The sequence below is a fragment of the Dermacentor andersoni genome, chromosome 3 (genome assembly GCF_023375885.2).
Source record: "Dermacentor andersoni chromosome 3, qqDerAnde1_hic_scaffold, whole genome shotgun sequence".
NCBI classification, from domain to species: Eukaryota; Metazoa; Arthropoda; class Arachnida; order Ixodida; family Ixodidae; genus Dermacentor; species Dermacentor andersoni.
This window is the reverse complement of record NC_092816.1, coordinates 30,240,211-30,262,989: the sequence shown is the minus strand read 5'-3', so window position 1 is coordinate 30,262,989 and position 22,779 is coordinate 30,240,211. Positions and strand designations below refer to the sequence as shown.

The 22,779-nt window shown below is 45.8% G+C and overlaps 2 protein-coding genes across 2 annotated transcripts; both read right to left on the bottom strand.

Annotated features, from left to right (window-relative positions):
- Nucleotides 1-333: 333 nt before the first annotated feature.
- LOC129388240 (high-affinity choline transporter 1-like) lies at nt 334-7,973 on the bottom strand. The gene is made up of 3 exons (XM_072286709.1): nt 7,847-7,973; nt 3,365-3,514; nt 334-1,079 (listed from the first exon to the last, which is right to left on the bottom strand). The coding sequence occupies exons 1-3, from the start codon at nt 7,910-7,912 to the stop codon at nt 861-863; spliced, it is 435 nt and encodes a 144-aa protein (XP_072142810.1). The 5' UTR covers nt 7,913-7,973; the 3' UTR covers nt 334-860.
- Nucleotides 7,974-9,862: 1,889 nt separating this feature from the next.
- On the bottom strand, nt 9,863-11,245 carry LOC140216489 (high-affinity choline transporter 1-like). Its single transcript, XM_072286807.1, has 3 exons — nt 11,080-11,245; nt 10,902-11,009; nt 9,863-10,047 (listed from the first exon to the last, which is right to left on the bottom strand). Exons 1-3 carry the CDS (start codon nt 11,243-11,245, stop codon nt 9,863-9,865), a joined length of 459 nt encoding a protein of 152 aa, XP_072142908.1.
- Nucleotides 11,246-22,779: the final 11,534 nt, after the last annotated feature.

Genomic DNA, 22,779 nt, shown 5'->3' with positions numbered 1-22,779 from the left:
ATAGCTAGACTGCAGGCTGCGAAATCTCGAGCAAAGGCAAAGTTGTCAGCCGTAACACCGGAGCAAAGGGAGGTCAGATTAACACTTGACAGAGAAGCTTACCAAGCGCGGAAGCGTGCCAAGATCGAAGCTACTGCAACGGCCGCCGTCGTTCAGCAACAGGAACAAGGAGAAGGAGACGAAGCCCTGGTTACAAGCAGCACTTCACACAACGAACGTTTGACAAACCACACCCTTCGGCTGGCGGCAAGCTCGACTGTGACGGCCAAGTTTCACCGCGACTTCACAGACAGCCCGTTTGGCAGCGTGTGTGACTTGAGTGAAAGACTGGGGCCTAACTTTAACGAAACACTGTGTGCATAGGCTTTGCAAAACCAAGCCAAACAGACCTTTCGCTCGTGATAATTACGTTTGCAAGAGCTAAGCATGAGCCATTTTTTTCGGCACCACAGGTTTACTTTATTTTTATTTCATTTTTTTGTTACCACCTTGACGCAGCGATGGCGACGTCACCACTTTTCTCTTTTTTTGAAGTCTAACAATGATCTACTATTACACTCTTATCACATCCACCAATGAGCTATTCCATCATTTCTAATACTCCGCTATCTCAAAGCACGCTTCTTTGCACGCATGCCAGCAATGTGAGAAAGCAAGATTTCAAGGGGGAATAACGATAACTTTTTTTTTCATTTTGCGTTTCTTCTATATCGATTCTAAATCTACTAGTCATCTACACTTGCACTATTATGACGATTAAATGTCGTAACTTCACCAATTATTCATTTATTTTGCAGAAAAAGGGTGTGACACTTTTCGCGTTGCCGGCAGATTTTGCTGGAGTACTCGCCATAGAATGCTTACGTATTAAATATCATAAGGGTGTGAGTTGAGCAGAAAGCACCCTTAAGGGTACAAATTGGTTTACATAGTAAGTAGAGCGACTTACTTGCGGTCTTGGCCATGGCTCCGAGGATCGCTGGTGGCAGGGCCAGGAACAGGCATCCTATGGCAGCTAGGTACGAAAACATCCTGGCAGCAAAGTGACTCTCACTGCCAAGGACTCGTTGGAAGTAGACCTGCGTACGATGTGCCGCACGGCGTTCCGAATGAGTACAGTCGTCGGCATGAGAGAGCAAATAAAACCAGTAACAGTGACCAATGTGCGAAACCGGGACAACCTTAAAGCTAAATTGCTGGGTATCCGCTGCTGCAAATATTATGATTTTCCTTGCGTTCATTCCATGTCTCAGTATAGTGTTTATAGAATAGAGGGCTCCTAAAAAGGCGGGCTGTGTGTAACTAGCGACACATATGAGGAGACTATCTCGGGAGCTCCTATTTAAGTACATGGGAATGGACAAATCATTTTGCTCAGCATCCGTTGCGGCAAATTTTACGTCGCACTGAAAAAAAAAAAATCTAAATAGATCTGCCCATGCATCTGAAGTACATCGTTCATTTACGCCATCAACTTTTACAAAATGTTCTCAGAATTTCAAAATGTGAACAAACTGAAGCATCAAGCTTACAACTTTAAAACAGCCAGTTACAAAGGTGCCACAATCCTGATTTTTTTGTAATACACACCACTCCTTGCAGCTAAGTGCTACAAAGGAAACCCAAAGGTTTCCTTTGTAGCGCTTAGTTACCTTTTGGCTGGATGTCTCATTTTCCCTTTATTAATTACTTCTCTCCACCTTGCGGGTTTCTGCAGAGCTATTACGTCAGCGACAGAACGAATTACCCCCGTCGAAACGAGTTGTGTACGAGGCGTGTACTGCAGCGGGGATCCCCTTTCACACTTCCCTAAGGACACTTGGCGCCATCTAGCGCCGCCGCCGCGAAGCCTGCGCGTGGACTACGAAGTGCGTGGCGTGCCGGTGCATGCGAGTGCTGAGAAATGCGTCATGCGGCAACCAGGCTCCCCTCTCGCGCTTATTTCTGGCTATGACGCGCCATCTAGTGGCGCTGCCGAGAAGTCCGCGCGCGGACTCCGAGACGAGAAGCGTGGCGCGCCGGTGCCCGCCAACGCTGAGAATTGTTCCCTCGCTTGCCGCACTCTCAGTGGCGCATCCTCGGTGATCCAAGTTGGCGAGAGGTTCGTTGACAAGCGGCACATACCCAGTGCTTTCATGGCGCAGCTCACTGGAGCGTTGGCGTGAAAGATGGTAATTGAAAACCGGCACATACCCAGTGCATTAGTGGCGCAGCTTGTTAAAGCGTAGCGTTGCTATTCTCGAGGAGGCTGTGTGACGTGGGTTCGACTACGCTCAGGTTCGGATAAACTTAAGGGACCTTTTTCGTCATTGTAGAGTGGCACATCCTCAGTGCCACATACCTAGATACCCAAGCTGAAGAGCGGCACACACTTACTGACATATACGCAGTGACCCAAGCTGGCACCAAAGAGGTTCATTGAAGACCAGGATTGACCGAGCGGCACATACCCATTCTTGTGGGGGCGAAATGCGAAAACACTCATGTACTTAGATTTAGGTGCACATTAAAGGGCCCCAGGTGGTCCAAATCTCTGGAGTCCCTCACTATGGCGTGCATCATTTGTCTCATCATTTGATCGTGGTTTTGGCAGGGAAAAACCCATAATTTTTAACTTTTGGCACATACTCGGTGCTCAAAGTCGGTGTCCAAGCGTTTCTTAATACAGCGGTACCTGCAGAGTCCCGCGTCTACTGTCACCCATGCCGGCGTGAAAGGGGTTCGTTGAAGAGTGACTCGTACTTTCAAATTGCCACATACGTACTGACACAAGTGGGTGCCATGGCCAACTTGGAACTGCATTACCTCAGCACAGCAGCCCGATGCACTACCCATTCGACCCAGATTTTCCCAGTGACACAGGTAGGCGAGAAAACAGATACAACCAAACTAAGATAGATAGCCCCCGAAAAGTGCGGGAAGTGCGCAAAGAATGCTAACGCATTAAATACTCGCGCGTCCCACATACAGTATTCTCACATAAACATATCGGGAGCTCGTAAAACCCCTACGTTCCACATACCATTTAAGATATGAGTGTGATCGATATATCTAGTATATGGACATTCGAACCCACATGTGCTCCCACTCATCATATGGGGCAAGTACTATGTGATTATATGAACATATGTGATCCCATATAGCCCACATGTTCTCATTCATATGGGGCATTTCCCATACGAGTTGGAACATGCTTATAGATTTTTATATGGGATCGCCATGTGTTCATAGAGGATTATTGGATATTATAGGGAATACGGTTTTTTTCTATAATGCTCTCATGCATTCTTGACTCGTCAGTCGTCACTGAATTTCATGCCTACGAGTGAAAACTTTCGGGCTTGATGTACCCCTGCGAACTCACCCGCCATGGTATGCCTCCCAGGGCGGTCACCAGAAAACCATCCACGAAGCTCACAGCGTCTTTCAACGAGACTTCACCGATCCAATTGTTATGAGGAGGCCGTAGGGCGTTGATGGCGTGGCTCTTTGCCGCGAAAGGCACGCATATCCACTGCATGCGAACGAAACGGCACGGAGTGAAACAACTTCACGCCAAAGCTGGGCGTAATTGAGCGAACTAAAATCTCGGGACGCCTGGGTGTTTCGACGACGTTAAATGTAAGATCAATCAAAAGTACGTAAAATATGTACGTTGCAGTTAGCCTGCAGATAATGTCTGTTGCAAGTGATGCCGCAGGCCTTAATTCTCGTTTTCGTTTCTCGTACTACGTTCGTAGAATTTTCCCGTAGGCACTAGCAGATTTCGTTTGCAGACTTCATTATCGCTGCACGAGCCCCAGGTTCTGCGTTTGAAGCGTTGTGCCGCTTTAGTTGACTGCATGACACACACTTCTTATCTACTGCGTGAAAACGCTCAATTTTCACTGTGCACAGCACTATAGCTGTGTGCAATAAATGATATCAACATTTAAGAACTAACTAAACAAATCATATTATTCACCTAAACATACTCCCTGCAGTTTCTTCACATTTGCAGAAGCATCAAGCATGAAAAATATGCCGAGAAAATGTTCTGAATTCGGGTCATCGTCCAGCAGCATAAAAAAAAAAAAGAACGACTTCACAATGTCAGTGCACTTCTTTAAGGTGCCGAAGACATAACAACTGCGATTAAAACGGCAACAAGTCCTTTTAAATGTATTCCGTAAGCGCCAAACGTAAACATGTACTGCACTCATCAGTCCCGCAACCACTAGACTACATTACACGAAGCATTATACATTATGCAGTCGGGAATGATCAGCAGACATAATAAAGCTGTGACGGCGGCTACGCCACGAAAAACATTCACCGCAAGCACGTGTTTAATTAGCGAAATTCGGCGGCGCTTGTGGCCCTGTGCAACGCAAGACAAGAAAGAGCAATACATAGTAGTTTATTACTTTACCGCAGGCGGCGACACAGCCAACACGGCCGTCGCAGTATGTGGTGTACAAATCCACGCCTCATTGAGTGACATCCTCTTGATTTAAAACACACGTAAAGGCTATCTTCTTGGTAGTTTAATGCGACGGAATCTATTTTGGGAGTCGAAAACGCATCATGGATACTGGGTTTTGCACATCACCTATGGTGGTCGACCAGCGTGTTGGATTCTGAAAAATGCAGCGTATGGGAAGTTTCGCAACTCTTACGATTGAAGAACTCTGCTTTCTGGCAGACAGCCCTCATGCACCGCCTTTAAGAATGCTTTTTGGCGATGAGCTGGAGCTAGTGTAGTGTGGAGAAATGTACGGCCTCCGGGATTGCAACGGTGCACGTGTGCCGGTGCAATGTCGAGGCTACGAGGCATGCAGCAAGTTTTCTACTGCAATTTCTAGAAAGAAATCTCGCGCTTCCACCGTTCCGCTATCCATGGTAATGATCTCTAATCTTCGTGCCTGTGGCTTCCAAGGAGGTGGCTTTCGGAAGTACTTGAGGCTCGATCGGTTGACACCCCTTTCATCTTTATGAATTTACAAGCAACAATTATCGTAAAGGCATGTAAGTTTCGGCGCACACGCAAAATCATTTCGAAATGTTGCACCTTAAACAATATATTTTGTTGCCAATTATAGCGGAATCGTGTTAAGAGCATTTTTCAGCGAAAGCGAAGAGCAATATTTTATGCAGCAGCTAAAAGCGATCCTAGTCCTGAGCTACAGCTTTTCTAAAACATTTTCCAAAGTAACCACAATATAAAAGATGACCTTGAACAACAGCTATCAAGCTGTTAAAAAAAGCACGTGTCTAATCATTCTGAACACAGCCTGATTTAAAGGGCAACTCCTGTGTATCTTTAACCATGTTAGGATATTGTCATTTTCAAATGGCATTGACAGTCCTGTCACCGGTAGGGTGGTTCAATTTGCTTAGAAATTCATCGATAATCTTAAATAACCAATAAACGAGATGCCGAAACCGCAACGGGCAGCTGCTTCACGTGACGTCTCGATGAGTCGATGACGTCATAATGTAAACACGCAGTAAACGTGGCGCTAACGCCAGAGAAGCGAAGCTGATGATGTCTCCTGACTGCGCAGGGAGCTTTTACCGATTTTCCGAACTGGACAGCGGTGATTTCAGCGACGATTTCAGCGACAATGACGGTGTAGCCTCTGACGTCGCAAACACACGGTGGCCAATAAAAAGTCACGAGTGGAGGTCGCAGCCAATCTTTAAAATTCATTTTCAGGAAAACTGAATGACTTGCAGCCATACTTTTGGCACAGATAACCAGAGTGCAAAAGAGAACGTATATTCAAAATTTTATTAAGGTCAATGGACATCGAAAAATCGCCAGAGTTGAAGTCACGCATAATATAAAAAAAGCCTCGTTGAAGTCACGCATAATATAGACCCAAAAACATGAACTGCGCGAGAGCTGGTGCGACGATTTAACGGGCCGCATGATACCAACAGAATCAGTGCTTTCAAGCCTCTGGAGCTTTAACACACAACACGGTAAAGAAGTGACAAACGGCAGAAGCGGCAAGTGGCACTGAGAACCTAAGCGAAATGTATTTAACCGGCATTCCTTAAGGCGAAGAAACAGAAGCAAAACCTGGGTACCTCGACGTTGCCATCAACTTCTTCGCCGTGTAATCATCATCGAGTGGAACAACCGCGGAAGTGTCAAAGAAAATATTGGAACAAGAAGTTTGCCACCCAACGGCGGCGATCCATTGCTGTCGTCGCTCCCGCATACGAGGCCTCGCGGGAAAATAGTAGAACCGCGTCGCCGGCGAGCTTTTGTAGACATTCGAGCACCCCACCACACAAGAACTGCTTTCGCGTGACACCGTCAAATGGCTAATTGCGCTAAAAAAACGCCGTCTGTCCTCTGTGGCAGCGAAACGCCACCTAAATTCGCATCGCCATTGGCCGCGACGCCACGTCACAAGCTGCGCATCGACGCAGCAGAGCGGATAAAAGCGAACACCCGCCGCGGCGATAGCGTGCCAGGCGTTGCGTGAAGGGTATCGCCGCGTCAGTGGCACGCGGCGTTGGCACTGCAGGCTGCTGCTGCTTACTGTAGCTCGGGCACCACTGTGATACATTACTCGCAGAGCAAGACTAGAAGGATCGCTCAGCGCCATACAATTGGACATTAATTACTGCTTCCGCATCCACTACTGCTACTTAGGTGTCCTCGGATTTTTTTCGAGATGCCTCGCTGCTTCAACAAACACACAAGTGACGGTTGTTACATATTTCCCTCCGAAAACCTGAATCAAACAGAGACGCACGAGCAGCAACGCATGAATTTACGGTGGACGGCTGCCTCCCTCCCTCCCGAGCACACTTAGCATGGCCGCCACCAGTGGCGCGTCCGTCGGCGCGCTCTACGCGTATACAAATTTAAATGAACGGAAGTCCGCAATTATGGATTCGCCAGAAACTCGGTGAAATATTTCCCAAGTGTCCAAAGAAAGAAAAAAAAGTAGGAAAATATATAAAAGCTTGTCAAACACGTGGCTACACGTATACATATACCTTGTCAGTCTGTACACTAAAAAAAAAAGTTTGCACCCTTTGGGGTGTAATCTGCCACACAACGATAATCGTTATTTGCTTCGATGCGTTTCCTTTTTTTAACGCTGCGAGCCCCGTACTTTCCAGTAACGAACGGCATGCGCGTTATCAGCATGACACAGCATTCCCGACAGGAAAGTAGCGGGCGCGGCGTTTTCAAGAAAGGAAACGCATCATGGCAGATGACGATTATTGTTGTGTGGCAGATATACACCCGAAAGGGTGCAAACTTTTTTAGAGTGATATATACCACGACCACAGTTGTGCTATCGCTAACACGTAGAGAAAAGTACGGTTAATACATTCACCAAATCTGCATCCTCTATGAACTTGAACAGAAGCCGGCAGCTCTAGGATAGCCGAATAATAGCGCGTTTTTTGATCAACAGTATTTTTCCGGCACTTAAATACTCGCTTAATTAGTAGTTTGAGAGATCGGTTCTGAGGTTCAGTTTCGGAAGACTTTACTCTCAATTGCTCAAGCACAAAACCAACCAATCGAGAGCCTATTGCTCTGGTTTAAAACGTAATTCCGTGGAAGTGATTTCCGCTTACCGACATTCCATTATCAGTTCGCAATGTCACGAGGTCATTTGACGCCAGAAGGACGCAGTTTAAGCCAATTTGTTTCCTTGCTGACTGAACTACCGCACTTGCACCTCCCGCAGACAATAGCGCCATATTTCACAATTTGTAAGAATTTCTTGTAATTACACTGTTTGAATGAAGTGTTGAGATTGCGAGAGAGTTAGTTTCAGAGCGGACGGACGAGCTGTGAAATGGCGCGATCGCGAGCAAGGCGCCTTACCAGGAACGCGGCTGTGCTGCTTATCTGGAAGACGTCGGTGTACGAGACCGAGTAGTAGCCACCCATTGCAGTGTAGAAGATGATGATCGACGCCGAGGCGACGACGAATATAGCAGAGTTCACCTCCATGATGACGCCGGCCGTTTGACCTGCCAATGGCAACCAGCGCCTTTTGAACTCCGAGCACCGTTTAGCAATACTGTGTGCTCTAGACGGGCTTTAGGTGATCGCGGCTCTGATGCGGAAGGGACACACAGCATGAATTACCGGCACCAGAGTAAAACTGGACGAAGGAAATCATACCGAGGGACAAAAACCAATCTCGGCGTACGGTGCCGTGTGTGTTTAATTTATCGTGCCGCGTAAATCTGGCACCTATACACAATGCAGTGCGCAGTGCCGTGCGCAATACTTGCAAACAACAACTCTTGCGGAATACTTTGTGGCAGTTGGCAAATGTGCTTTTGAAGTTAAAAGAAATGACGAGATATATTACTGCACTTGTACACCTAACGCCTACGAGTTATCGGTTCCCACATGCCAATTCCTTGAAGCCCAAAACTAGAATAAACTACGGAAGACAACGAAAATGGCAATTAAATAACGAACTTTATGAATGGGAATCACTTCATAATAGAGTGAAGAGTTTGACGAAATTTCGTCTGGGCTGCAAGGATCATGGCGAAAACAGCAAACAGACGCAGAACAAGGTTAATTTTCTATCCCCCCCCCCCCCCCCCCCCCCTTAGCTGACGTTTCGGTCCCCACACGGGAGCCTTGTTCACAATGGAGAGAGAAGCAGGAAGGGAACGAGGTTATGTGGTTGAGCACATGATGTAAGGCGCGGGCGTAGATCTCATTAATGTTTCTGTCGTTACGATTTAAAGTGCGTGCCGTTGTCAGGATATCGAGTTACTCAAGAAAAAGCCGTTGACTTAGAGTTCTTTCACTTGTTGGGACGGTTGGAAAGGTTGAAATTTGCGATGTGCAGAAAACCTACACACACGGGTCGCTACCTGCATTTTAATTCTGTGCATCCAACTACGCACAAGAGGTCGGTCGTGTCCACGGTGCTTCGGCGCGCGGGTACCATGCGTTCGAATGAAGAAGACCGTGTCTTGGACAACGAGAACGTGCGGCGCGACCTGGCAGCTTGTGGTCGTCCCGCCTCCTCCATCACATCCGTTCAGCGTCAGGTGTCCCGTCCGCGTTACCCTTCTACAACGGTTTCTCTTAAACGGATGGCTGTTCCTTACGTGCCAGGCATCAGCGGGACTCTTGCACGTGTCGAGAGTCCTTATGGTGTACAGGTATAGCCCGCCTGTCATCGCGTAAGGTCATAAATACCCTCGTGAACGTTAAGGACCGTCTGCCATGTGAGAAGCTCCCTGGCGTAGTGTATGCTATCCCCTGCGCCCAGCGTGACTACAAATACGTCGGTGAAAGCGGGAATTTCGAAAGAAGACTCAAAGAACATCGATATGACGTATACAAGCACCGCGTGGCCTCCAGCGCCCTTGCAGAACATGCTGACTCCACGGGTTACTAGATGGGCTGGGACAGCGCCTGCGCCCTAGCAAGTGAAATAAATCTATGTCAACGGCTTTTCTTGAGTCACTCCATATCCAGACAACGGCACACACCTCGAATCGTAACGACGAAAAAAATCCGATATGCACCCGGACCTTACATCATGTACTCAACCGCATATAACCTGGTTCCCTTCCTGCTTCGCTCTTCATTGTGAAGTTGTGTCATTGTGTCATTCATTGTGTCAGTTGAGGAAAAAAGAAAACAAATTCGCCTTGGTCGACCTCTGTTTCCTGTTTTCGCCATCCTTTCACGATAAGCTTAATAGACAAAATCAATTCTATGCTTGGATTTTGAGACACCCTATATCCCATATATAAGCTCCTTCCAGCAAGAAACTTTAGCTTCTGCATTTCCGGAAAAGTGGTTCGTAAATGTTTGCCTTGTTAAATGTGTCACCTCTAAAGCTTCACTTTCAAATTGACGTTATATTGACCATGCCACCGATGCCTGCTCGCCTAACGCCGCCAGCATCGCGGCTGTCCAGAATACTTCGCCACACACGGCTGGCAGGCAGAGTAACAGGCCCATCCAGCGGCCGTAGTGCTGTTGGAAAGGGTCCAGCATGGTGATGGCGTTAGCCCTTCGCATCTTCTTCGCGAACAGACAGCCTAATGAGGGGGAATGAGGGGGAATCGGGCAATGAGGGGGAATCGTCGAGAGCCTGTCTGGCAGGGACGTTAGAAAGGAAAAGTTGCTGCCTTGGAGAAGGCTAAACCTCTTGTCAATCTGTTGGCTCCACCTTTTTCGAACATCGTTTAGTAGCAAGAAACTTCAAATAACACCCCTTCATGCAGATTTCTGGATAAAGAAAGCTCCGCAGTTAATGAAACTTTCATTGTGGCACGGAAATCTAACCCAGCACCATCGCCCTTAAGTGGCAGTCTAACATCTGAGCTAACTAGGATGCTAACAATTGGCAGCGCGTTGGGAAAATTAATTCTGTAATTCAATTGACATGAAGTTTCATTCATCAAATGAGTGCTTTAAAAATCAAGGTGAAACTGTGCTTACGGAAGGGTAACTGTAGAAAAGACAGCATCTCTGCAGCGAAACGCATTTTCACGTGATTCGGTTGTCAGCAGAGCGCAGTTTGTTTTTCTCGAGTTGACTGGAGTTAAAAAAGAGGTTTCGTCATGCTAAGGTAGCTTAGCAAATGAGCATTCTTACGCCGTGTAAATGTCCGCCAGAGAGCATGTTTTGCACTTTCGAGCCAACTCTCGGCTGGATGCCAACGTTGCGCTTCATGAATCTACCTGAACCTTGAAGCTTTTGGCAAATCCCATTTTTTGAATGAAACAGGTTGAGGGTGGGAGAATAACTTTTACAGGGCGAGGGATGACGGTTGCGCGAGGACGAGTTTTGGGCGTTGAGGATGAGGGAGGAAAAGAAATGAAGGCATTGGCCCATCTCTGATTGGAAACAAAATAGTTTATTCTTTCTAATTAAAGCCGCATCTACTCACCGAGCATGAGGCTGACGGCGTACCCGATTGGAGCATAGCAGTGCACGATACCGCCAGTGTAGACAGCCTCGGCCGTTCCGTTAAGGTAGCCACCACCGACCCAGGTCGCTGCAGGTATAGGACATAATCACGGAACGAACGCGCTCTCAAAAGTACGCCAGGTGCAGTGGTGGCTCACCCGTCATGGAGAATATCCCGAGGAAGACCGACAGCTTCCCGTCGGCCAAGAACAGTTTCTGCACGAAGCGTCCGTGCAAAGCGTGCGAGCGGCTGGACTCGTGGGTGCTCGCTCGCTGACGATCGTTCTTGTGCAGCTTGCAGCCCGACCACACGCCGACGCACATAACAGCGATCTAGTAGAATATCACAGCGACCGGAGCGGTCAGGTAGACCGCCATTGCGCAAGATCGTTCTTCTTCTGCCGCCTTCACGCGCTGCACCCTCGAGACTGCGCGTGGTCGAGCGAGAGGAAGATGTGACCATTTGTCGTGATGATGATGATGATGATGCTTCAAATCATGGCTGCTGCTGCTGCTGATCATGATGTCCCATGAACGTAGCGCATACACACAGTGGGCACGGTTATCAGGGGTTGAATTGACAAAACTTTTGCCCGTAAGTGCTTTTTGCCATTGGCTGGCCGCCTTCGCTAATAACATGTATGGCATAAGGATTGGCTGTAGTTTCCTCTTAAGAATAACTGTAGCGTAAGTGACTTTCGTGAATACAGGGCCAGATGATTACAGAAATCTCACGGACTTTGTCAGAGTGCTAGTTCGCATAAACTGATAAGGTTTTCATGCAAGTTTTTAGATGATTTAGTGACTGCACAAGATAACTTGGCTGTGCTTCCGGTACTGATGCTCGTGAAGACTCTATGCTTACTTGCTTGTGAGTTGTTCTGTAGTGTGTGCAGCTGCGTTCGTTTTAATACTTTTTATTCGGTACTTTCATCTTGTGCTTTCTTTTTCTTGAGTAGTGCATGGGTCTCTGGGATAGCCGGTCCTAAAGAGGAGGAGGAATAAACTTTTATTGTACAACCAGCACTTTGTGATGGCCGGGCCTAAGCCTCCCATGAAGGGACGTCGAGGGCTTGCCTCGCCGCCGCCTCTCGGGCGTCCTGGGTCGCCCAGGTTTGGTCGTCGAGGGTGGAGCTCCGCAGAGCCTCATGCAACCTCGACGAGAGAGTCGTGGTGAGGCCCTCTCATTTTTCTTCATTTCTTATTACATACTATATAGGAAACGAAATAAAGAGGAAAGAAATTATTATGCGAATCTCGCCCCACCTGTACATATTTATGTTATGCGATTGCAAGTAGCCACCACTAGCAATGTTTGGGGTTCTGAAAAGCGTTACGAGATGGACAAAATTGTTCGTGTAAGTCGAACAATTGTGTGTGTTGAAGACAACAGAAACATGACGACGATGACGGCATGCTGACTTGATTTCCGCATGGCTAAGATTGGGTTAAATGTTCCAAATGTAATATCCTTGGAGGCCTCGACTCTTGGGCACAGCGACTGGAGTTGTAGGTGTCAATGAGCTTTATACTATATAAAATCAAGCCGTAAGGTTTCAATTTCTTTTTCAACAAATTGTGTTCCATTAGTTGTAATTTTGCTTTCATTTATTCCTTTATCTTTCATAAGTTCATTATTCACAATCTATCTCTTGATTCTCAGCTACCTATTCTGTAATCTTGCTTGAATTCTTTTACAAATATTTCTTGTTTTATTTCAAGCTATGCTCGGTTTTTGGCCAATCCCCAGAGTGGGTATGTGCCACTACTGAGCTCTACATATAGCTTTTACGTTCTACATTTACATCTACGACTGACGATGAGAACAGCAATTCGTGGGAACAAGCGCCGATGAATCGTGGTGGCGAATGTAACATTAAAATTATGGGGTTTTACGTGCCAAAACCGAACATAACATTAGCGAAGGCTGGCCGTCAGCAGCAGTTCTAGTCGGCCGGCTTCGCTAGTGGCCGCTGAGAAACTGCACACCAGCAAACACACAATCCAATGAGAAAGAGCGAGTGAGGGGTAATAACAGAAAATCGGAGAGGTTAACAGGGTTAGCTAAGTTGGCCACCCTTGCAGTGCGGAAGATAAAAGAAGCAAAAAAAAAAAAAAAGAAATCTGAAGAAAAAGTATGCATATCCAAGCTCGAACACGCGTGTAGGAGTTTACGTGAAGCAAAACTTTCGTAACGTAGTAAAGGAAATCCTGCGCAATTAGATGCGATGCGTACAATTGTGTACATTTTAATTCTATGCAACGTGAATTATCATGCAATGTTAACGTGGACGCGCCTAACAGCTTATAACTGTAACGTAATGCAACGTTGAGTTATGTTAATGCACTGCATTGCTCACAAGCTACGTATTCACACTGTCAGACGTCTGTGTAGCTGTGTTACGAGGGCGAAGATTATGTATTATGCTTCTATAGAATGAAGAATGGCGATGAAGTGTTTATGCACGGATTAGTACGACAGATATGTAAATACGTTTAATTTGTACCAATTGCGTCACGGTAGCACACACCCATTCTGTAGGTTTGACCAAGAATTTGGCACGTTACACAGTGTTCCTAGAATGGGACAGGATAAACCTAAAACCAACACCCGTTTGCAGTCTACGCAGTAATAGTTCTGCGCGTTCAGAACCGGGCGCAGGTCAGTAAAACAGCTCTTACGAAAATATTTCTGAAATAAGCTCCTTCAAATTAGGCAACACTGAGAAGGATGAAGAAGAAGGCGAGCCGGCCATGGTTCAGGGCAGGGGCAACGTGTTTTGCACTCGTGACCTGATTATCACACTGCTCTACTTCTGCAGCGTAAGTACCGAGAGGGAAAGGGAGAAATACAACCGCTTTATTAAGCGTAAGGAAGCAGTCGGTTCAGAGTATCGCTGGTACGATGGTACAGAACCGCCGCGGTAGCTTAGTGGCTATGGCGTTCGCCTGTTCAGCGCGAGGTTCAGGGTTCGATTCGCGACTGCGCCCGCAATTCAGGGGACGCGAAACGAAAAAATAGTTCTCGTCCATACTTCTATATAGGTGCACGTGAAAGAAACCCAAGTGGTCAAAGTTAATCCAGAGTCCTCCTCTATGGTGCTTCTGTGAGCCCAGAGTTTCTCTGGAAAGTTGAGCGACACGATTCTCAGTATTATAGTGGATGCAATCAATGATTGATCAATGATACAATCATTGATACGATCGATATAGTTAATGAGTCGGTCGATGCAACTCATCAGCGCGGCGGTCATGGTCAGGTACTGATATGGTGTTTGACGGCGTCAGCCGCTCTGTCGTGAGGGCGTTGGCATGCTGGCCCTTAGTGACCTCTTATCAGTTTTTGCCGTAATGACAACAGTCCTTACATATCTCAGTAGCCAAGCGCCTGTAAACTGGGCTTCACACCGTCCTTCTGTGAGAGTTACTAAAGTGTGTGCGGTCTAAATGATGGGGCTTCAGGTCGCACAGATGCACCGCGATCTCTCGAGGCCATCCTGATAATATCCTGATAATCCTGATAATATAATGTATAATATCATGATAATATTGCTACGTGCTACGCGAAGATAATGTAGACCCTTAGATTTAGTGGAACAATACAACATTATGTTGACCACCGTGGTTCATTAACGTGCATCGAGTTGAATATACGTCGCTGCAGATTCCTGTGTGGAAAAGATGGAAGGAGTGATGAGCAGAAAGGAAATTTAGTTTTTTTTGTACAGAGCTCTGAACTATGAAAATATAGTTACGCATGTCTGAACACAAGTTTGCGCTTTGGATTAAATTTCATTCCTTTTATTTTCCTTTACACGAAAGGAATGAGCATTTACTAAAAGGTACAGCACATAGTATCTTGACGAGATGAATGCTTCCTCGAAACGATGGCAACGGCCTAATAGCAGACAGTTGAAGATATACAGCCTTAATAAAGAATTCAAGCACAATGGTAAAGCTGAACAGGTGCATCAAGAGAAAAAGATAGTGAACAATTACTGTAATGTACGAATAGTATGCGCAGCTTTCTCAGCTTTCTAACGAAGCAAACAAAGGCAAATCAAGATAATCAAACGCAAACACAGTACGCATTACACATATAACGTGTAGTTGCTCTGCCAACTGTCATACTTAACTCCTTGCTGACAAAACAGCACAGCCATGAAGTCGGCAGCTAGCGGTGTAGACCGCAGCGTTCTCAAGTACTCTGAATGCTCTAGCCTTCAGCCGCTGTACCACGAGTCCACCGGATGGCTGTACCACATCGCCATACAGCCACATCGACCATACCATACTGTACTAACATTCCGCACTGTACTGTATACCGTGCAATACTGTACCATACTCTATTAAATACGGCCGTACTGTACCGTAAGCCATATTGACAGGCCGTGCGCCTTTCATAATGCATTCAGCGTGTTCGCTGTCACGCTGTTTGTTGTTGCCATGTAGAGCTCTTTAGGTCACATGGTTACTTATTTAGTTTTAGGCCTACACCGAACATCTGCTACATCAATCAGTTTTAGTATTAGTCCACGACGTTTGCAAAACTGGCTAGGCGTTCGACACATGAGATTCGCTCGTATAAGAAGATGGGCGGTTCGCATACTGGCGCCGCTACTGGATGGTTACCGACCTAAGAGATGAGGTGATACGTCAATTATGTTTTTTTGTGATAGTAACTATATAGAAACTCCAGGCCGTCGCCGTGAGGCTCAATATAAAGTCCAAAGGCGATGAAATCGTCGACACGCGCCGTATCCTGTGTGTGCGAGTGAAAGTGTGCGAGGGTGAGCTGGTGATCGCAGCTCAATCTCGCGCACGCAACAGAGGAAAGCGGGGAGGAAGCGCGCCGTGTTGCTTCGTGCGAAAAGCTCCGGGGGCCGGGTAAAGAGGGGGAGGGGCGCATTCTACACCGGGCCGCTGTATCTTGAAAGCCATCTGCGCGGGGGACAGATCGAGTCCGCCATGCGCTGTGGTTTCGGGACTTAGTTCAAGTTGATGCGAAAGGCAGCGTTAAGGTCAATTCGCTCGCTGCTGCTGCCGCGCTTCGTCGCTCCAGCGTTTTGAAAGCGAGTTTCCGCGGTCATCGAGTGAGATGTGTTCATGTTTGCTTGTGCGCGCGTCACACCATGCTTGTTAAGTTAGTTAGGCTATGTTGACAAATTTTACGGCCGAGAAAATTAATAAAAAGTCGCGGCATAAAAAAACTAATAGAACGTTGCGGTCTAATAAAAAGTTGGGGAACTGCGACTTTTTTCTTAGGCAGCACCACAGCTTAGGGCTCGCGCGTCAATCTCGTAAGAGAAGGCGTTTGCTTGTGTTCTGACTTGGGCTGTGGTTTTTCGTTGACAATAGGGCTGGACAAGTGTCCAAAGGGTGTCGTTGCCTCGATGTGCCTCACTTTGGGCGTTAACGTATGGGAGTCGAAGTTGCGATCACCAGCCCTGAGCCTTGGTCTATAACAAAACATAATAAATCAAGATAAATAAAAAATAAAAATTAAGGAAAGATAGCAAAGAAATAAGAACTCAATTTTGGGGTTGTACGTGGCAAAACTACAATATGAGTATGAGCCACGCCGGAGTGCGATGTTTTCAATTAACTTTGACTACATGTGATTCTTTAAAGTGCACCTATATCTAAGTACGCGAACTTTTTTGCATTTAACCCCTATCGAAAGCCGACCGCCGAGGCCGGCATCGAACCCACACCTCGAGTTCAGCAGCGCGACGCCATAGCCACTAAGTTACTTATTCGTCTTTCAGCGTCCCCACAATAACACCGAGGCTGTCCTCTAATCCAATTTCTGGCCTTGACTTCCCGCAGTCAGAGAATGTGTAGTTTCTTTTACTATCAGCTGTGGCGCTGTTTCTCGGGTCTGAGTTGTCTTCATGAAGTGGGCACAAAGGGCTCTCGTGTGTACTTTTTCTGGGGTTAACAGCTCAAAACGTAGACGGTGACACGAGACGAGAAGACGACACCAAGAGCGCTTCTACCGCTTCTACCACGACTTCTAACAGCGCTCGTGGTGTCGTCTTCTCGTCTCGTGTCCCCGTGTACGTTTTGCGCTGGTAACCCCAGGCTGGAAAACCAACAAGCCCAAGCTGCTGTTCTAGCGTTCTATACTTTGCCTCGGACATATTTTACAAGCCAGACAGGTATACCTAGTCTGATGCGACGCACTCGTTCAAGTTCACAAGTACGGCGAGTTGTTTCACATGCGAATCGACGACAGCATGACGATGTCTTGTGACGCCGGACGTCGCGTTCTTGCGCTGGCGCCGGCTTCAATAACTGAGCCAGAAAACAAGTGCGCGATGTGCGCGTGTACCGATCGTTTTAAGTTTAAGGTTAGTAATCTGAAGCGAGCCATGGCAAGCAGGGGACGTGTTCCGTAAGAGTCCAACTAGTGGACGTGTCCATTTCGTCTGCTGTTGAAGTTCTGATGGGCTGGGCTGGGTCCGCAGCAGCGAGGCTCCATAGCCAATCGGCACTTCCGCAGCAGACGAAATAGACATACCCACTAGGTGGACTCATAAAATAGCTACCCAGCACTAAATCGGGGTTTTAGGTATATTGGCACGTTATCAGTCACCACTTTCAACTGCGACCTCAGCCTACGCCACCTAGATAGCACAAGACCTGTTTACACTGATCCATGACCTCATGCTACCTGGCCCGAAATTTCCATTGACAAGGCTGGCGTGATGAAAGCGGTGACGTCAAAATCACTGTTGCCTACTCGGGACCAACCCCATTAGATTTCATGGTAATCGGGCCAGGTAACATGGCGTCCCGGATCGGAGTGAAAAAGCCTTGTGCTATTTAGGGGATGCTTATTTATTTATTTATTTCATTAATTATTTATTTATTTGCCTCAGCTATAACATTTAGCGGAATTCTTTTGTGGAGGAAACAGATTATTTCTATCGCTAGACGTTTAACGTTCGGCAATTTTCAAGAGCTGTTTTGTTTACTAAGCCAAAGGGATGCGCACATACATACATACATACATACATACATACATACATACATACATACATACATACATACATACATACATACATACATACATATATACATACATACATACATACATACTTACATACATACATACATACATACATACATACATACATACATACATACATACATACATACATACATACATCATAAAACAAAGGGTATGATTTCGGTCAAAATCACTTCGTCGGCAATATTATAGAGAACAGCTTGTAGAAATGAACTATATACTGTTACACGCATTTCAGGAAAGTTTATAAATATTTATTTATTATTAGTTGGTATGTGTATCTATCTGTCGGTACAAGTAGACGCACTGCATTAAGCAGCAAGTAGCTTAATATATAAGTTCTCAGTGCAGAAATGCTTCAACGCGTTGCATGTGAACTCAACCATTTATAAATAAATAAATGAATAAATGAATAAATAAATAAATCGATCGATCAATCAATCAAGTGCTTGTCTTTTCATCCTGAAATTCACAGGGCTGCAACTTCTTTAACGTGGTTCGCTACTGCATCGGAGATTACAGGATGTACAGTCGTAAGTTTTATTTGGCATTCTGCCAGTTGCTTCGGATATACCTAGCTAAAACACGATTCATATTGGAAAAGCGTCACAAAAATGAGGTACAAAAACAAAATGAGTAGACACGATAACACAAGTGGTTGTGTCATCGTGTCTCTTCATGTTTTATCTCTTTGGTGCCTTTCGAAAATTAAGACGCCGAATCGCCCAGCGTTCGGTTCTAAAATACGATCTGAACAAAACAAGCCCGTATCGAACCCGCATGGTGTCAAATTTTCACGCGATCTATAAGCTGCTGAAATTGTCAACAGAATGTCAAAAAAGTCACTGACGCCGACCAAGGTGAAAGGAAGATTTTTGAAAACTTGATGTTTTGGACCCTACACGGGAGCCTTGCCGTCGTCAGCAAGATTCAAACTAAAAGAAAATCCAGCGTGCAGTTAGGAGCTTCGCATTCGCAACTCAACGCTCACAAAAGCGCGTTATTTAGTATTTGCTGTCGTCATTTCGCGTATGAAGTCGGCACGACTTCAACCTGCACGCTAAGCTTAAGGCATGCTTTATGGCCTACGCAGTATCTTTGTAAAAAGGACACACTTGTGTTATTACTCGTAAGAGCTGTTGTAATTGATGATTTTCCGTTCCCATTCCGTGTATCTAAGCTATTAATTCATTAATTAAAACAATGAATACTTCAAGTATAGAGCTTATGGGCTTTTACGTGATGGGTGGGTAAGCGTTACAAAACTTTTTTCAATGATGTGGTTTAAGTGAGCGGAATGAGTGAGTAGCACGTCGTCCGGTGGAAGGCCATTTCAGTCCTTGGAGGTGTATGCACGAAAAAAAAAATCAACAACAACAACAAAGGTACGTTACAGTGCTGCCACGAGGTGGGTAAATGGCCTTTGATAAACTGTACGGTGAACGTGCGGTGAGCTGTGCTGATGATACAGTTACGGTACGTGAGGGGTGAGAACTTGAATATAAAACATTCTAACTACGCAAGGTTAAAAGCCGCAACACTTTCGTAACATCTTTTTATTCATGGGGTAGTACGTATTCGAAAAATATGTTGACTTTCGTACAGCGACTATACTTGATGAAAACCCGCCGTGGTGACGTATAGTGGCTTTGGCGTTGCGTTCGTAAGCACAAGGGCACGGGATCAAATCCCGGTCGTAAGAGCCGCATTTCGATGGCTGCGAAATGCAAAAAAAAAAAAAAAACGCCCATATACCGGGCGTAGGATGCACGTTAAAGAACCTCAGGTGATCGCAATTAAACCGGAGTCCCCCACTACGGCGAGTCTCATAATCATATCGTGGTTTCAGTACGTAAAACCTCAGAACTAAACTTTTTTGTTGCTTGATGGAAGGTCCGAATCGCATAGTTTGATATTAATTCGATCAATAATGGGCGAACGAGACAAGCATCAGTTTGGCCAAACGTTTTGACGAGCGTGCTTATCTTCGTCAGGCCAGCTGTTGTGCACTTCGTGTCTTGTTTTGATATATATTTTCTGTTCAAAAGTTTCGAATATTATTACAAGCCTACTTTTCATGAACATTGCACTAGGTTTAGAAGATCTCACGGTAAAAATGTTTGCCCTTCTTCGTGCGTTTTCAAGCATCCGGTGTAATGTTCGACATTGTCTTCGGCCTGGAGACCGGGCTCAACCTTATGTTCGACTTGAAGCTACTCAGCGTTCTTCAACCAAGTGTAAGTGTGACGCGGCACATTAATTTTCAATCAGACAGTTTTTACGAACATAAGTGTAGTATATTGATTACTCGCCCCTTACTCATGCTTTGAGTCGACTACGTTAATGAGAGTTGCTGGAAAGTTCTTGCATCTCGTATCTGTCTTGGGGCAGCTGGACTGTCTTAAAGGCTTTGGCATGCACTGCTCACTTCTGACTTGCTCACACGTCGGTGGTCTTGAGTCAGCGCTTACTGATTTAGTCAATATGTAGGCCTCTTATTGTGCTTTTACTTCCTCTCAACCGCAGTGCAATCCCGATGTGCAACCGAAAAACCCTGTAAGTAAATATTCAGTGACGATTTAGCGGTGAATGCTAGAGAAATGTGGGAGAATTACGTCGCGCAGATATATATATATATATATATATATATATATATATATATATATATATATATATATATATATATATATATATATATATATATATATATATATAATGAGAAGCACAATTGCGCGGTTACCTTTGGTTTATTTACCTAACAGTTTCGTTCAGTCAACCGACCGAAACTGTTCGGTCCATTGTTTCCTGTCCGTTGGTTACCTTTCCATTGTTGGACAGGAAACAAAGGAACTCCGGAAGCAGGTACAGAAAAATTTGTACGATAAATCACAAGAAGCCGTTTCTTCCATGTTCAGTGCGAGTTGTTTAAAAGTACCCGACCACGTGCGAAATTACTTACACACGGCAAATGCAGCATTGAGTTGTTACCAGATTAAGTGAGCACGAAAAGTCGCTTAGCGAAAACCCCCGTTTGCACTTCTTGCGTGCATGCTGACTGTGGCCAGTTTAGGTGCGGACCCATGTTTGAAAAGACCGTACCGCAGTAACAGTCAATAGGCTTGTGCGACTGGCTTAGGTTAACGATATAAAAAAAAAAATACAGACACGGGTATCAGTTGAGCGGCAATCGTCTTGCATGACGCTGAAGTTTCGTATCTTGGTAGATGAATAATTGCCTACACTTGCTTCTTTTTTTTTTTTCGCATTTCCTGGCACATGCGTATTCTTCTTGTATATACTGCATGCTTTTCCCATTGAAAATTCACTTGCGAGTCAGCGCTCGTGTTTCTTATTTTTTTTTTCACTGTCCTTCGTGATTTGCGCGCTGTTTCAAGTCTTCGTGCTAGCAGTCGGACGGGTGACAACTTTCCATTTAAAGGGCCCCGTTGAAGATATTAACAGTGCAGCTTGCTATACAGTTCTAGCGCCGCGATACGATGATATGAAGGCCACTGCTCCACCTTGCAAGATCACTTAATGCGAGCCTATGTTCGGCTACTGCGGAATACGCAGGCGTACGCAGTGATTGTGCTGGACAGGTTCATCCTGTGGAACACGGGCACGACGATCTTGTGCCACGCCACCAGCGTAGCGGCCGCCAAATTCAGGATCCAATACGTATGTATGGGCGCGCCCGTGCTTCTGCTCCTCCGTGGACCAGAGCCAGAGATGCAATAACGTAATGAGCGTATTTAGATTCCATTAAATTTTGCCTTGCGTTATCGCCAGAATTGACTGGTTCGCAGCAGCGGATGATAAAAATATAAAAGGGACAAATGTCCCCCGGGGTTTCACGCGCACAGGTAGACGGACACGTTGATCATAAAACACACAAAGTAGGTGGTATTACAAAACCAGGAAATTCGTAGCCATCCGGGGGAGTCGGTTGTCGCAAGAAAGGGCGATATGACATTTCTGGGGAAGCCTTCGCCTTGCAGAGGACGTGTGCTTGCAGAAATGTTCAGCTTGACTCGCAGACTCCCGTAAACAATTTCGTGAACTTCTTTTCCGATGCAAACGCTTGTTTGCCTTCCCCCTTGTCTTAATAAAGGCTCAGGTTGAGACTACGCGAAATTCAAGCGATAATAGTCGCCATCGTGGTCTTAATTATAATCCAAGACGCGTCCGTGGTACTTCAGGATGCCTCCCAAGATCCGGTGCATGTGCCCAAACTCTGTCTCTGCTTCGCGTCGCATACCCATTCCTCGCTCATTAAAATTCGCCTTTGATACTCTTCATTAATGTAATCGCAGTAAATCTCAAATATTCAGCGTAAAAGTTTAATGAATCAAATTGTGTAGTTTTACGTGCCAAGAGCACGATCTGATTATGACGCATGCCGTAGTGGGGGACTACGGATAAGTTGTGACCACCTGGGGTTCTTCAACGTCCAGATAAATAGAAGTGCGTGAGCGTTCTTGCTTTCTGCCCCCCCCCCCCCCAAAAAAAAAAAAAATGGGGATGCCGTGGCTGGGATTGAACTAACGGCCTGGAGCTTAGTAGCACGTTGCCATAGCCACTGAGCTACCTCAGCGGGTGACTGTCAATATCGTCTTACATGCGTTAAATAACTCTCTTTGAAAGATCATGCCTTTATGCGAGTAAAATAATAATAATAATAATAATAATAATAATAATAATAATAATAATAATAATAATAATAATAATAATATTAATAATAATAATAATAAGACAAAGTATACATGTCAGGCCTACCAAAGCCACCGAGGGCTTGACTAGCAGAGCCTGGCAGTCAGCGAAA

Excerpts from the sequence above, each read along its gene's own strand:
- LOC129388240 (XM_072286709.1), bottom strand. The coding sequence starts at position 7,912 with ATGGGTGGCTACTACTCGGTCTCGTACACCGACGTCTTCCAGATAAGC. Across the intron at positions 3,515-7,846 it reads GCAGCACAGCCGCGTTCCTG|TGGATATGCGTGCCTTTCGC; the intron begins GTAAGGCGCCTT and ends GTTCGCATGCAG. Across the intron at positions 1,080-3,364 it reads TGGGAGGCATACCATGGCGG|GTCTACTTCCAACGAGTCCT; the intron begins GTGAGTTCGCAG and ends CATCGTACGCAG.
- LOC140216489 (XM_072286807.1), bottom strand. The coding sequence starts at position 11,245 with ATGTGCGTCGGCGTGTGGTCGGGCTGCAAGCTGCACAAGAACGATCGT. Across the intron at positions 11,010-11,079 it reads CGGGATATTCTCCATGACGG|CGACCTGGGTCGGTGGTGGC; the intron begins GTGAGCCACCAC and ends CTATACCTGCAG. Across the intron at positions 10,048-10,901 it reads CGCCGTCAGCCTCATGCTCG|GCTGTCTGTTCGCGAAGAAG; the intron begins GTGAGTAGATGC and ends CCCCCTCATTAG.